General features: G+C 34.9%; 1 protein-coding gene across 1 annotated transcript in view; it reads left to right on the plus strand.

Annotated features, from left to right (window-relative positions):
• Positions 1–16,648, plus strand: part of grm8.S (glutamate receptor, metabotropic 8 S homeolog) — a 424,459-nt gene that overhangs the window by 160,542 nt on the left and 247,269 nt on the right. Inside the window, exon 3 of the mRNA XM_041588525.1 lies at positions 6,668–6,884. Coding sequence (XP_041444459.1) covers positions 6,668–6,884 — 217 coding nt within the window. The remainder of the gene's footprint in view (positions 1–6,667; positions 6,885–16,648) is intronic.

A 16,648-nucleotide genomic window follows, 5' to 3' on the forward strand; every position in this document is an offset into this window, starting at 1 on the left:
CCCATGTCTATACCATTTACTTACTATAAAATACTGTGCAGCTTATACAAGTAGGGCTATATATTGTAAATAAAGATATGCATGCATACCCACATAAGGTAGCAGCTAACCAGTCACAAAAAGACAAGAATAATTTAGGGATAGTCATTCGGTGTGGGCTGATCATTTATGACAGTTTTCTTAGATGTTATGCTGTTTTTCTTTTGGGTCACAGAGACCTATATTTATTTTCCATAGTGACCTCTTTAATAACATAGCTGGAAGAGCGATGTAATATAGGGCTGAAAACCTAGAAGCCTGTGGGCTAAATGTTGTCCAAGTTCAGGCATAACAATAGCCTAAATTGATAGTGAGTTCCTGAAGCAAGTTAAAGGAATCAATTGCACAAAATCAAGTGTGTCCAGGAACCTACCTGTAGTTTCAGCAATCTCTTGACCTGAAAAACTGCCCCCTAATGTTTCCAGAGACTTTGCATGCTATTATTATGTTTCCATATTATAATCCAGCCCCCATGTCATAAAATACTGGATAGCGTGTGTAGAAAGTGACAAGCTAATATTGCTTTAAATTTCAATTACATTTACACGTAACATTTAAATGAATGAATATGCGAATGTTGCTTAGAATTTCATTTGATTTCATTATGCACAAAAATATTCTTGGCTGACATTCAACCAAATATTTATTCTGTATTTTAGACACAACCAAATACAAATATACATATAGTTAAAGGTTCAGTTTTATTTTATTCTGTTTCTATCATAAAACCTACTCTGCAGACTTAGGTCTAAGGATCTTGACAATCGAAAAAGCTGGGCTACATCTCCACTGAGCTGTAGCAAATTGATTTATTTGCCACAGCCCAAGGGAAGATTATTCAGGCTACAACTGCATAAGAATGAAAAATAGTAATAAGAAAGTGTAGATATAGATTGTTTCATTGTTCTCTCTTGTGCCTTATAGAAAGATATATTATGACACTCAACGCCAGGCCTATCATTGAAACTGCACAAATTCTGTAAAATGTTATATTATACCAGGATAGGTTTTGTTATATAAAAACCATTGTCATGCATTGCATTTTTATCCTAACAAAACTTTTAAGAATCTGTTCTGCAAGTTCTCTAAATAGGATTTATAAAAATGGAATATTATTTCTCAGTGTCTTTGAACCGTATTTCTGAATTTGATTTTTATACCTTTTCAGAAATCCCCTTTTACTATCACTCAATTGTTTTGATAATCAAGAATAGATATGACTCTTGTAGAGAAAGCAAGGGAGGATTTGTTTCTAAATACCAACAAGTGTGTCTCTGTGCGATCAAGTGGAAAGGACTGGGACAATTACTATGAACTTTAGAATATAAAGTATTAACAAATATTTTATTCTTTTCTTTTTCTTGTACCTTTTATTTTAGTACCAAGCTCTTTATGACACAAACAGAAGATACTCTTTGCCTCCATGCTACTTTTAAAAATGTAATTCTGAGATTAAATTAAACTTTTTATGTAAATGATAAATACCCTTTTTTTATATGCTTTTTGCCATTGTGGTTGCTACAGTTTACAATGTTTAGTTATATAGGGGCACATTTACCTAGGGTCGAATATCGAGGGTTAATTAACCCTGGATATTCGGCCATCAAAGTAAAATCCTTCGAATATCGAAGTCGAAGGATTTACCGATATTCCTACGATCGAACGATCGAAGAAATAATCTTTCAATCGAACGATTAAATAATTCGAATCGAACAATTCGAAGGATTTTAATTCATCGATTGGAGGATATTCCTTCGATCAGAAAATTGTTAGGAAGCCTATGGGGACCTTCCCCATAGGCTAACATTGGCCTCGGTAGGTTTTAGGTGGCGAACTAGGGGGTCGAAGAATTTTTTAAAGAGACAGTACTTTGACTATCGAAGATTCGAATAATCGAACGATTTTTAGTTCGAATCATTTGATTCGAAGTCGAAGGTCGTAGTCAAAGGTCGAAGTAGCCCATTCGATGGTTGAAGTAGCCATATTCGACCATTCGAAATTCAAACTATTTTTCCTCTATTCCTTCACTCAAACTAAGTAAATGGGCCCCATAAAGTTTTGCCTGAACCAGACCAAATCAAAAGGCAAAAAAGTGGTGGTAGCCTTGAATGTAACATATTGTTTAAGCATTAATAAGATAGTGATGCCTTTTATTTATTGTTTTTTTTTTGTTTGCAATGTGACTTCTTTCCATGATGGTAAATAAAAACGACAACATTTTTATGTTTACTTTTTTAGTACAGGTAAAGGATCCCTTATCCGGAAACCCAATATCCAGAAAGCTCCAAATTACGGAATGGATGTCTCCCATAGACTCCATTTTATCCAAATAATCCAAATTTTTAAAAATGATTTCCTTTTTCTCTGTAATAATAAAACAGTAGCTTGTACTTGATCCCAACTAAGATATAGTTGATTATTGTGAAACCTAGTACAAACATTGTTATTTTACTATACTCCATTACTATTGTATTGCATCAGTGCTACCAAACCATTTTGTGAATGCATTACCAAAAGTTAAAAAAAAAGCAATCATTAAACCAGCTATATAAGTGGAAGCTATTTCATGCCAACTGAGTAATGTCTTGGGCCAGCAAAGCAGCTATTTAGCAAATGATAAGTACATCACTACAGAGACTTCTGGCATATCAGATGGCAGCATATTTTGATTCATCATATTTGTCAGTACATTCAGTTCCATGAGAGTACAGGTAACCATTTAGTATCACTTCAGATTTTCCTCTGCTGGCAGAAAATAACATGGAGTAAAACTTGCCACACTGATGCATGTTCAATGTACATTTTATACTCTGATATAAAAAATTAATACATACTTACTACATTTCTCTAGATAAAATAACTTTCTGAAAAAGTGTCATGGCAATATCTTTTTAAAACTTTGAACAATACAGGTATGGGATCTGTTATCCAGCATGCTCAGGGCCTGTGGTTTTCTGGATAAGGAATCTTTCCATAATTTTGGCTCGCCATACCTTTAATTGGTTAAAAATAATTTAAACATTACATAAACCCAATGGGATTGTTATCCCACCAATAAAGATTAATTGTATCTTAGTTGGGGTCACATTTAAAATACTGTTTTGTTATAACAGAGAAAAAGGCATGATGTGTTAACATTTTTAATTATCTGATTAAAATAGAGTCTATTGGAGATGACCCTTCTGTAATTTGGAGCTTTCTGGATAATGGATTTCTAGATAACAAATCCTATACCTGTACTTCAGTTTTAGAATTATGGAAATGTAATTCCTGTTAAAAATAGAAAAATACAAATAACTATTCCTTTTTCCGAGGAGTTTATTTACATCTTTAGTAATCAGATATGTAAAATTTGAATTTTCATAATGATAATTTTTTATACAGTTACATTTATATACCTGTTATATACACTATCTGCCATTTTTTATATTGTCAAATCCTAATCATGCAATATATTTTATAATAGGTTAACGTTAAAGATAAAAAAAGGAATTGTGCATCTACAAAGAGCAGACTATAATGCGTCGAGGCAAGCAAGTCTAAATGTAGATGTCACTAGCTATATTACAAAATGAAAACATCTGTGTCTTCAAGGTAGAGTGATTGGCCCGATACATTCCTTTTTTGGCAGATGGCAATTTGCAGATGTCATTGTTGGCCAGAAAACAGTAGCTGCAGCTGTCACCCTGTGAGTGTTCAGAACCTATGCCCTAAGGATCCCTTTGTGATGCCATTTTAAAGCTTAACAAGCTATTCTTTACCCTTAACATGTTAATAAAATAGCAATTTGTTAATGAAATAATAAATAATCGTGTGTTTCAGTATCTTTCCTCTGAAGATCCCGCTAACAGCTAATATGTGCTTTGTGTGGTATGCATGAATCTATTAGCAGAGGACACTATCAGGGAAATAGAGGAAGGACATTTAAATATTATGCACCTGTGCTTGCAAATCTTAATTTAGAGAGAATCTTGAATTTATCTGAATAGCATTATTCTGTTGGAGTATGCCTGAACAAATACACCGTTATATGACCTCAATGGCAGCTAACATTAGGCTTGAGGTATTGCCTATGTTTAATACAATTCTACTAATAACGTTAATAACATTGTATAGGATAATGCAGCTAATAATATAGTTCCTTAAATGAACAATATAATTTTATGAAAAATTCCCTCTATAGGCCAAAAGTGATAGAATGTTTGCCCTGATTTTCAAAACAAGATTTTTTTTAATGAAGCACCTCCTCAGACATATGAGCATTCTTGTTTACTGCAAATCTAACAAGTTCTCTTTGCTTTGCATTTGTATTACATACTATGTATGTATGTATGTTTGTATATTTTTATTTGTATAGCGTTCCTTGAGGGCAAACCACTGCACAGCAAAACAATAAATTAGTAGTAACTAACAAGGGTTACTGCAATAAGTAAAAATAAGTACATTATTAGAAATACAGATTATGTGCTCAGTGTCAAGGAGAAAAAGGGATGGAGGACCTGCCCTGTAGGGTTTACAGTCTAAATGGGAGGGTAACTTACAGACACAATTCAGAGGGGTATTAGGTGCTGTAGGTTACAGTGGGTAACACTGCTGTATAAGTGCCAACTTCCAGTTCAGGTGTTATCCAGGTGCTCCCAGAGGTAGTCTTTGAGTTCAGTTCTAAAGACATTGAAGGAGGATTTTCTATGGAGGGATACAAGAGGGGTATTCCAAATATAAGGAGCAGCAAGACAGAAGGGTTTGACGCAGGAAACAGCAGTAGTAGTGGGGGGTGCAATCAAGCAGTTGCTCTGATAGGAGTGGAGGTTACAGCCATGAACATATAGGGGTAAATTTATCAAAGAGTGAAGTTCCGCCACTAGAGTGAAATTCCGCAGCTCTCAATTCATTTCTATGGGATTTTGAAAGGCGTATTTATCAATGGGTGAAAGTGAAAGTTCACCCTTTGATAAATACGCCTTTAAAATCCCATATAAATAAATGGGGAGTGGCGGCATTTCACTCTAGTGGCGGAACTTCACTATTAACTTCACTCTTTGATAAATATACCCCATAGAGAGACAAGAGATGAGATGTTGTTAGGTGCAGAGGAGTGAAGGGCTTTAGCAGCTAGTTAGTAGCAGGTTACAGTAATCTAGTCTGGATAGGATGAAAGCATGCATGAGTGTCAGTTTCAGCTGTTAATGAATGTGTGGATAAATATATTTGGGTACAATCATCATACAGATTATAATTTAAGCAAAATGAGCAGATGAGATCTCCCAAAGACAGAGTGTACAGGGAGAACAACATCGGACCAAGCCTTAAGGCACCCCTACATTGCGTGGAACTGGAGATGAGGTGTTGTTAGCATAAGAGACAGTGAATGATCAGTTAGAAAGGTAAGAAGAGAGCCAAGATGCAGCCTGGTTTCGGATGCCGTGCAAATACAGAATTTGCATCAGGAGAGAGTGGTCATCCGAATCAAATGCAGATGATAGGTCAAGGAGGATAAGGATAGAGAAGTGACCTTTGGCTTTGGTAACTTGAAGATCATTTGTAACTCTGCACAAAGCAGTCTCAGTAGAGTGAGCAGGCTGTGCTTGTGCGTGTAGCTGGGTGTGTAGAAAATTAGTAATACGGGAGAACACAATACGTTCTAGTTTAGAGGCAGGTGGTAGCAGTGAGACAGGATGGTAATTTGACAGACAGGATGGGTCAAGCATGGTGTTAGTAAGGGCACAAGGAAAGTTAAAACAGGAAGAAGGAAGAGTTGGAATCTGAATAAGGTTAGAAAAAGTAGAGGAACAAGAAGATTTGTGCAAAGGAATATAAGTTGGTATGGAGCAGGGTCCAGGGGTTGGAGAGATATCCCCTATTAAAACAAGGTTTGCACACAGTAACATAGTATGTTTAATTGAAAAAAGACACACATCTTTCAAGCCTTTTGGTTTAATGAAACTTGTCTAACTGCTGATATTCCACAAAAGCACAAAATCAGTTATGGATTTTAGATATCCATTCATTTATATGAATGCAAGTACATATGTACTTTATTTTCTTATTAATAATAATATTATTAAGCAGAAAACTGTTATATCTGGATACATTTGTGTGCACAGGTAAGGTAGAGGTCACTAAATTGACTTTGGATAACTTCTACTTGATATAAATAGATGAGAAATGTTGAGTCATTTCACTGAATCACACTTAATGATACATTTTTTTTTATTAGTAACAGCATTTGCAGATAATTTGGATGCTTAGAACATAGTCATAAACAATTTGAATCCCAAGAAATGTCTTATTCAATGTGTCAGATTTATTTTAGTATCTGCTGCCTAAAATATATTTTGTTTGTGTTGGGACTTTTGATGCAGACTTCATTGGTATGTGGCACAGTTCACAATAGAACCCCATTAGCCAATGTGCAAATAGCTGGAAGCTTTATTATGTGGTCACTATCTGCTAGAACACTGACAAGTCCAATCATTTATTAAAGTATCTTGAAATGAAGGCATCATTCAGTTCCAGGATGTCTCTCAAAGCAACAGATTGACAAGTGATGTTTGAAAGTGATCCTGCAAAAAGCTGAACCCAAAATAAAATGATTTTTTCTTTTATTTCACCTGTTTCCCATTTATAGATACCTCAGATCAGCTATGCATCAACAGCTCCAGAACTGAGTGATAACAGCCGCTATGATTTTTTTTCACGTGTGGTTCCACCTGACTCCTATCAAGCCCAGGCAATGGTGGATATTGTGACAGCCCTAGGATGGAACTATGTATCCACTTTAGCTTCAGAAGGAAATTATGGTGAGAGTGGCGTAGAAGCATTCACACAACTATCCAGGGAAATTGGTAAGATTGCATTAAACAGCTTTTTATACTTAATTCTGACAGGTAACTAATGTCTATGGTTTTGTAAAACACAGCCTGAGTCCCTGTGGAACAATGAATGTTACTGTAGATATCTTTTTGACACTGTTCTTTGTAGCTTAAGTGTATAAGAAGTAATCTTTCTGTTCATGTATATATCAAGATATTATACTGAAAGGTTTTTTTGTGAAACATCTACTTGACAATTATTTGCTAGAGCCAAGAGAAATACTGTATATATATGCGTGGGAGAGTCATATACTAATGTTTGCAATTTAATGTTTAATTATAGATAGTTACAACAGATAATTATACACACACAAATATATATATATATATATATCTCAATTGTAGAAAGTGGAGACACTCACAGGTCCAAATGTTGATAGATTTATTGAGTTTTTACATATTCCCCCACATCAACGCATTTTGGCTCATTTAGAACCGTCGTCAGGATGAGCCCAGAAGTGATCAGCACATACAAATGCTACAAGCCCACCAATCTGATATACACAATACATAATCCTGTGGTTGGTGCATATTTTTCTGTCTTCCCACGATGTTTACCATGCACTGTGACAGAATAACTTTCTCCATAAGTCCATAATACCCGAAATATCTCCTTCTTATTACTATTAGGGGCCGATTCATCAAGAGTCGAATATCGAGGGTTAATTAACCCTCGATATTCGACTAGGAACTAAAATCCTTCGACTTCGAATATCGAAGTCGAAGGATTTAGCGCAAATGCTGCGATCGTACGATCGAAGGATTATTCCTTCGATCGAACGATTAAATCCTTCGAATCGAACGATTCGAAGGATTTGAATCCAACGATCGAAGGAATATCCTTCGATCAAAAAAACTTAGGCAAGCCTATGGGGACCTTCCCCATAGGCTAACATTGACTTCGGTAGCTTTTATCTGCCGAAGTAGGGGGTCGAAGTTTTTTTTAAAGAGACAGTACTTCGACTATCGAATGGTCGAATAGTCGAACGATTTTTAGTTAGAATCCTTCGATTCGTAGTCGTAGTCGAAGGTCGAAGTAGCCCATTCGATGGTCGAAGTAGCCCAAAAAATGCTTCGAAATTCGAAGTTTTTTTACTTCGAATCCTTCACTCGAAGTTAATGAATCGGCCCCTATATGTTCACTGTGAGTTTGTTATTGTTATGCACACTTGTTTGATTGTATTTCTACATTACATTGTATATACACACTGACTACGTCACCCCACTCCACCACTGTTGTCTTCCGTGGATGTCCAGGTATTTTTGCTTCTCCAGTGCTTTCTTTCTTTCTCAGGATGTAGATTTTGCCACTCCCAATATTGTAGCAATTTCTTGGGAACCCACTAAATTAAAGCTGAAAGTCTGCTGTTCAACTGCATCTGAGTTGTTTCATTGTGGTAATCTACAGAACCAAAGTTAGAAAAAAGTTGTCTCTTATGGGTATATATATATATACAGTATATATATACAGTATATATATATAACAAACAAGGGAAAGTTGTGCTCACCACTAATTTTTAAAAACATTAGGCGGGGTTGCAATGAGGGATGACTTTGACGTAGTTGGCCAGCTTAAATATATTGCAATATATGGACAAACAATCCCTGTTTTGTTTAAAGGGTAAGGCATTTTTCAGTAGCAGTATGCACAAAATGTCTCTGTCTTAAATATATTGATAAAGGGTTGAGTGCAGAGGACTCGTGTATTTGTCTATGTATATAAAGCGCTCCAGCTGGTTCAAGCAATATAGAAGAACAACTTTATTCCTCAATAGTTACATGTTTTGATACACACAGGGATCGTCATCAGGATTGAAACGCATAGATGTCTACTATATTGCTTGAACCTATTGCTTGAACCAGCTGGTGTGCCGTGAGTGCTTTCTATGATGGAACTATATTGATAATGTGAGCACCTGGCCATATATATATATATATATATATATATATATATATATATATATTGCACAATTTAACCCCAGCACTCCATGCATCAGACCTAACTAAGTGAAAAAAGAGAATATTATGCACAGTACACACACACACACACACACATATATATGTCAGGGACAATTATATATATACCCATACACACATGTGTATCTGCAGGTATGGGCGAATCTGTCCTATATCATTTCACAGAAAAGTTCGCGAAAATCCAGAAAAACGCATTAAAATCAATGGGTGTCAAAATTATTTTGATGCACAACAAGTCAATTGGCGTCTGAATAATTTTAATGCGCGTCAATTTTTAGGCACACCAATTTTGATGCGCTCAAATTTCTTTTGTCGCAGTAAATTTTCCACTGCAAATTTTCGCAGCAGTTTCATGAAAATATTTGTGGGCAGCGAAGTGCGGAAATTTGCCGTGAATCCATACCTGCCGAATTAATTCGCCCATCACTAATAGCCACCTCGGGATTAGTGTTTAGGGGCAGTCTAATGAACAGCCCATGAGTAAGTTATTTTACTACAAAATCAATTATAAAAATGTCCTGTTTTTTCGTGACATGTCTCGCAAATTGGATCTCATAGGTGTTTCAGTTTCAAAATTAAATGTATTTAAATTAAATTAATGAATTAAAGAAAATTTTATTCTGAAACAGATTTTATTGGGTTCTTATGACTAAATATGTAGCAAATGAGGGCTCTTTGGAACAAGGCATAAAGGAAAGACGTGTTGTGTTGTATCACTGTGAGTTAAATGCAGAATTAATATTTGCTCTACTTGTGTTTGGCACAGTATTCAAAATGTCTCACATCTAATGAAAATGACTTCTGCAATCAGAAATTGTTATGCCAATGCCAACTATATTTGTGGACTGCTCATGGGAAATAGGGTTGAGGTGGGATTACTTGTTTTTTTGTAAAAATTGTAAAAAAATGTTGAGCAAATACAGAAGATTACGAACTCCTATAACTAAAATAGATACATTAGACAAACAGTGCAGTTAATTTGCTGTTTTGGCCCCAGAGATTTATATTATACTTAATATATATATATATATAAAGTAAATATTAAAAAAAACAAGTTAACTAATATTTTTTTGTAAACATTTTTTTAATAATATGAGAGAATAAATAAAAACAATAAATTGATAATGTGATGCCCCTTATGGGTCATTTAGCCAACAAAGTGAAATAGGTATTGATTAATCCTGATTTGCATTCTAAAATAAGAAACAATGGGTTATACAAACTTTTAATTCTAATATACTGTAAGAGAATGTGATGTTCAGTTAGCACTTTGTGCTCACAAAGCAGAAAGCTAATTCAGATATGTAAAGGAAGCATTCAGTGCTAATGTTTCCTTTAGTATTATAAAGGTTGACTGGTAAGCATTGAATGGGTTTACACCTCTACTATACCCATCTACACAACCATTATTTTACCTTCCATCATTCTGTAAGCTAAATATATTAAGTAATATGTTTAATTCTGTATTAGCAATTAGTGATAGGCAAATTTATTCACCAGGCATGGATTCGTGTCGAATTTCCAGATTCCGCCAATGGCAAATGTTTTCCCAAAAATTCGCAGAGGGAAAATTTGCTGCAACAAAGATTTTTGCGATGTTTCACAAATTTCTCAGCGAAGTGAAATATATAATATAATACATAATTAATATTGTGATTCTCTTAGAGAATGTATGGCATTTGTCATAGTAAAAGCCAGCATAAAAGAGCATACTTCTGTCGATCCCTGTTTCTTATTATATTCCATAAGATAAAAAATAAAGTGGTTTCAATGGAAGCAGGTCTGCATACAATGTGACAGCTGTTACAGAGATCTCTTTGAATGTTTGTTCTGTGCCAGACAAGTTGTTTATGCAGACACTGTTTCAGTGTAATCAGTCTATTCAATAATGAAAGTGAATGGGTGAGTCACTTACACATTTGAAATCATTTTGGACTTCCCTGTTAATGGAATAAAATTAGTGTATTGACAGCAATATCATATGGAAAAACAAATAAAAAGCAGGTGATAAAGTGAAATGAAAGGCCATGTGCATCCTAGGGATTATTGCAGACTGAAAACTTTTATAGTGGCATCTTTAGAACAGCACTAATAAGTAGTATAACACATTGGAATCATTTTAGGTGTTGAAAAATTTACATACATATGTTTATAAATATGCAAATTATAGCTGTAAGGAAAGATGTTTGTGATTATGCACCATAGTCTAATTTGTTAAGGATTTTAAAAGTGCTTTATAAATATGTCATGTGGGGTATTCACGAAATGAAAACAAAATTAGACTGCGAAATATTGGAGTTAAACTATTTCACAAATCTTTCCACTGTGATGAATTTGCTCATCACTATACTGAAATGTATCAACTATTGTAGTAATTGTAACAGGATCTGCACCTGGGTTATTGAACTGCTACCAGAAAGAAAACTAACATAAGAGTTATAGTGTATCGCTCCATCCATAGATTGTGACAGTAGTGTGATTAGAGAAAGTTAAATTGATGTGTTATATACGTACAAAATCAATTTGTAATTATCAAAAAATTTATTGTATGTCAGTTGCAAAAATGAATTTCAATTCATCATGTGCGTGTCTCATTATTGTAATTATAAATACTTGTAAATTGATTGGTTAGTTAAATATAAAGTGCTTAAAGTGAATAAAGTGTCAAGGTGGATGCAACGGAAATAAGGCAAAAGATGGAAATGTCGGATAAAGTCGCAGCGTTCATCTGACACGACTGCTGGATGCAGACGCAGCGTGCAGGGTCTGCATCCGACAGTCGTGTCTCGTCGGACAAACGATGCAACACCATCTGATGTTCCTGTTGCTTACCTTATTTCTGTCGCATCCGACTTGACGCCTGCGTTTTTGTGTAGCGCGTCGGATCGCGACGAAATCACCCGTAATGTTCCTCCCTATAGTTTAAACTTTTTAAATGGCCAAGAAATAGAAAGTAAGTAAAAAAGTCTTATTTTCTGGAGTACTGCTGGAAAACACCTGAACTGAAAATCAAAAGATTTGGAAGGTGGACAAACCCTTTAAGTTGTAGTTCCAGAATGCTAATAATTTAGTGGCCCTTTATGGCACATACAGTAATTACAACTGTTCCATTGTATATTGCTCTGACTGCATATTAGGGTCCCAAGATATTCCCAACATTTTAATCAAATCCCGAAAAATGAATCTTATCAACTCTTTATCTAAGAAATATATGCATTGAGCAGGACAGTAGTTATCTTAATAGGTCCCTGCAAAAATGATTTTGAATTGTTCCCATCCATCAGTGCACTGTATGTCAGAAAGTATTGTTTAAAATACTCTGATTATGTGATGAGGGGCCCCTCTCACAATTTTTGCCTACAAGTTTTTAATTAGGTTTTAAGGGGTTTAAACATTTGGTGGATGTTACAAATTATATTAGTTTTAATATTTTCCTATGTTCATATGTAGCAATAACTTTTAGTATGTTATGAAATGGCCAATTCTAAGCAACTTTTCAATTGGTCTTCATTATTTATATTTATAGTCAGTATTTGTGTTTTTCTTCTGATTCATTCCCTCTTTCAAATGGGGATCACTGACCCCATCTAGGAAGCAAATTCTCAATAAGGCTACAAATTTATTGATATTGCTACAGTTTATTACTCATCTTTTCAGGTCCTCTTCTATTCATATTGCAGTCTCTTGTTTAAATTAATGCATGGTTGCTAGGATAATTGGGACCCTAGTCACCAGACTGTTGAAATTGCAACCTGGAATAAAAAAAAGCAAATAACTAAAAAAACACAAATAAAAAATGGAAAACCATTGTAAATTTCCCCAAATATCCATCTCTACATCATACTAAGGGGGTTATTTATTAAAGTCCCAATACAAAAAACTAGAAAAATTCTGTTTTTTTTAAACTAGGAAATCTGAATTTTTAGTGGAAAAAAACCTCAAATTTTTCGGGATTTATTGTAATCCAAAGATAGAAAAAGACAGAATCCAAAAATCCTGCATCTCAGACCTGCAGAGGTTAGAGATATGTCATTGGGAGAACTGCCGAAGACATCCTGATCTGCACTGGGTTTCATGCAAAAATCCAAAGATTTAGTAGTTTTTGTGAGGACAATCACAAAAATTCATGATTCAAAGTTTCTGACAATTATCACAATTTTTTTGAGTTTTTTCCAGAACTGCAATTTTTTGGGAAAATGTATTGATAAATAAGGGTGAAACCCGTGTGCAGATTTGGTCGGAGTATATTTCAGAAAATAATGAGATAAATTCTGATTTTGATAAATAACCCCCTAAAAGTTAATGTAGAGGTGAACAACCCATTTAAGTTCCTGTATAGCAGTTTTTAATAGGTTTGGAAATACTTATGAGAGATGTAACCTCACTTTCTGATAGATATCACATCCTAAGCTCAACTGATTGACAGCAGCAAGAGAAAACTGTGCAAGTATTATATAATTAAGATGTCCCAAAACCCAGAACAGATTGCAAAATTCCAGTCGCAGTTCATGCTTCTGCCTATAACTTCTGCCTTTCGCTTCAGGGTAAAGGCAAGGGAACCGTAACGTGACAGGAGGAACGGGGGACAGAAAGCGTAAGCGAGGGACAGGCTGAGGTCAATACCAATCATACAGTTCAGTACAGAATTGGGAGGCAATAGCGGTACCAGGGACAAGGCCAGGGTCAAACCAATCAGTAAATGCAGTATCAAGTCAGGATATGGAAGAGTAGTCAAATACAGGAAAAGACAGGTTCAGGCAGCAATGCAGGAGTAGTCAAGAACAGGCAGGGGTCAAGTAACAGAGAAACAGAAAAGGAGCGCACCCAGGAACAGAACAGCAATAGACCTACATTGGGCAATGATAAATAGCCATGGATCCTTTAAATATTTTAATTTTGTGCCAACAAATACGTCACCCACAATGTGCTGAATATAAAACGATGCGCACATGCAAGTTAAGACCAGATGCGACTTTCATCGGAGGCAATGGCTGCAGGCGTCCCTGCTGCCCCACTAGATCACCAGGTACTGTAACATATTGTTCCTGAGCAGAAAAGACAGGTGAGGAGTTACTTAGGCATCTTTAAATGTACAAATATTTTGCCATGTACATCTGGGCTGGTGAGTGGAAAGCTGCTCTAGTGTAATTATTTATCAAGCTTTATTTTCCCTTAAAGCAAAAGTTGACATAATTCCTACTAATAAATTAGACATATATAAAGTCATGTCAATATTGTATTCTTGTTCTCACAAAGTTTTATTCTAATAGCGCTGCCTTCAGTTCATCTGCCATGAGAATATATTAAAGAGCAGTTATGAAATTCATAATTCATAATCATAAATGTGTTAAAGAAATGAAAATGTATATTACAGTAGCTAAGTTAAAAGTTACTGTAAGTGCATCTATAATGTGCATTTAGCAGAAATCTTTTAAAGGAACAGTTCAGTGTAAAAATAACAACTAGATAGGCTGTGCAAAATAAAAAAAACTGCTTCTCACCTGTAGTTAGTCAGCCAAGAATGTAATCTATAAAGCCTAGAGTGGCCAGATTTCTAATATAATTAGCAGAGCCAAATTTCCTGCTTAAATCTTTGTTAGTCAGCTACTTTAAGGGGGGCACATGGGACATAACTCTTCAGTGAGTTTGCTTTTGATCCTCAGCATGCAAGTAAGATTCAAAAGCAACCTGTTATGACCCATGTGCCCCCCCTCAAGTCACTGATTGGTTTCTGACTGGTAACAAATTAGAGAGCTGCAAAGGAGGAAGTATTGTTGACTATTACGTTAGATATCCAGTCACTCCAGCCTTTATAGATTACATATTTGGCAAACTAACTATAATGAAAACATTTTTTAGTTTGCACAGCCTATCTATTTATCCAGTTATTATTTTTACACTGAACAATTCCTTTAAACCAACCTTCACAATACACAAATAAATGTGCAATTAAAATTTGAAATGCAATAAAAGACTAGTGAAGAATATTAAATTGCAAAATACAATTGTTTGTTCTTAGTTTTGCAAATTTTATAATTTAAAGTTATGTTCCCCCCTGAGATTCTTGAATCTTACTCCACTGTGTCCCTAAGGGGCCCATTTACTAACAATCAAATTGGTTTTCCTCCACGAATGTTGAAAAATTTGCGGTCTTCCTATATTTCCAAAAAGCTCTAAAATATGAGATTTATTAAATGTAAAAACCACAAAAACCTCTAAAGGCGAAACTTCACCGAGTGAAAATTGTCGAGGTCTTATAGAAGTCAATAGTGATGTGCGAATAAATTTGCTAGGCATGGATTCAAGGCGAATTTCTGCATTTCACCTCCTGCAAATGTTGTAGCGAAACTGCGTAAAAAAAATTCACTGGCAAAAAAATCCGCTGCAACAAAAAACATTGTCCAAAGTTTGCGCTTTTATCTTTTAATAAATTTAATGACAGTTATAGTTTTAGAGTTTGTGAGTCGTAGTTTCAAAAACCCGCTAAAACCACTAAAATCTGACCTGTAATAAATAAGGCTCCACTTCTTTGCCAGGGCTATGTTTTAGTTACTCTCCTTATGTTCAAAGTTGGAAGCAGAAACCATACACTGTCAATACAGTAAATAAATTTTACATTTTCTGCCCCACTATGGCCAAACATGAAATGAACAGCTACTGCATTTGTGCTAAAACAGAAATATCTACTCCTAACCCCAGCTTTCCATTTCCTTCCTTATACTAGAAACAGGGGTGAATGAATTATACTCTTCCTTCTTCCTCATAATCTGTTTTCTTTATTCAAAATAAATCCTGTTTTTCTGCAATTTTTTCCAGTATTTCAGAATAACACATTATTCATTTACTGTTCATTTAGCTAATTCCGTGCTCTTAATGCAATATCTTTTATACACCATTGCACCAAATGTAATCCCAATTTGCCCACTAGTTGAAACCTCTTATACCTCTTGTCGAATTTTAATGGTTGAACAAATGATGAAAGCACTATGAAATGGCAAGGGACCCATTCATTACACACCAAATGCTAGCAAATTGAGAAGTAAAAATGATTATTGTTTATTTACATGAAGAAAATCATATTGGCTTGAGAACCTTGTGATTAATGTGTATAGGGATTTTCTATATGATATTGTGTAATGTTGAAAGCCTATTTGTACAACTGTAAGAGATATCTACTGATTTAATAATCTGGAAATAACCAAAAAGAAATTTGGTGGGATTGGGTTAAAGGGATAGTTCAACTTGAATTTACCTTGTCATACTTTTTTGTTTATAGCTGTTTGGTTTGGAAATTTCAGTTGCTATCTTGTTACTAGTCTCTCACTTAGCCTTTTAACTAGGACATGATTTGGAAATTAGAATAGAAGATGAATAGGAGAAAGCCTCTACAGAGAAATAACAATAAAAAGTTATAATAGCAATACAAATACAGAATAAAGAAAATCAGTTATTTTTGGTTGGTGAGGGTTAGGGCATTACAAGAAGGCATGTAACTTTATAAACCTAAAAATAAGAAAAGAAAGACCAGTTAAAATGTTGCTAAACAGTTTTGCTTCACCGGAAAATTAGCGAAACCAAAAAAATATGCGAAACAAAGAAACACATTGAAGTCAATGGGTATTTTTACAGGCAACGATTTTTACGCGAGTGACAACTTTTCTCACTCCAAATGCATTAAAGTCAATGGTCGTTTTTTTTCTTATGACGGACTTTTGTCATAATGCATTACAGTCAATGAGAGTTTTTTCTTTTGTCACATC

This window comes from Xenopus laevis, chromosome 3S (genome assembly GCF_017654675.1).
Source record: "Xenopus laevis strain J_2021 chromosome 3S, Xenopus_laevis_v10.1, whole genome shotgun sequence".
Lineage (NCBI taxonomy): Eukaryota > Metazoa > Chordata > Amphibia > Anura > Pipidae > Xenopus > Xenopus laevis.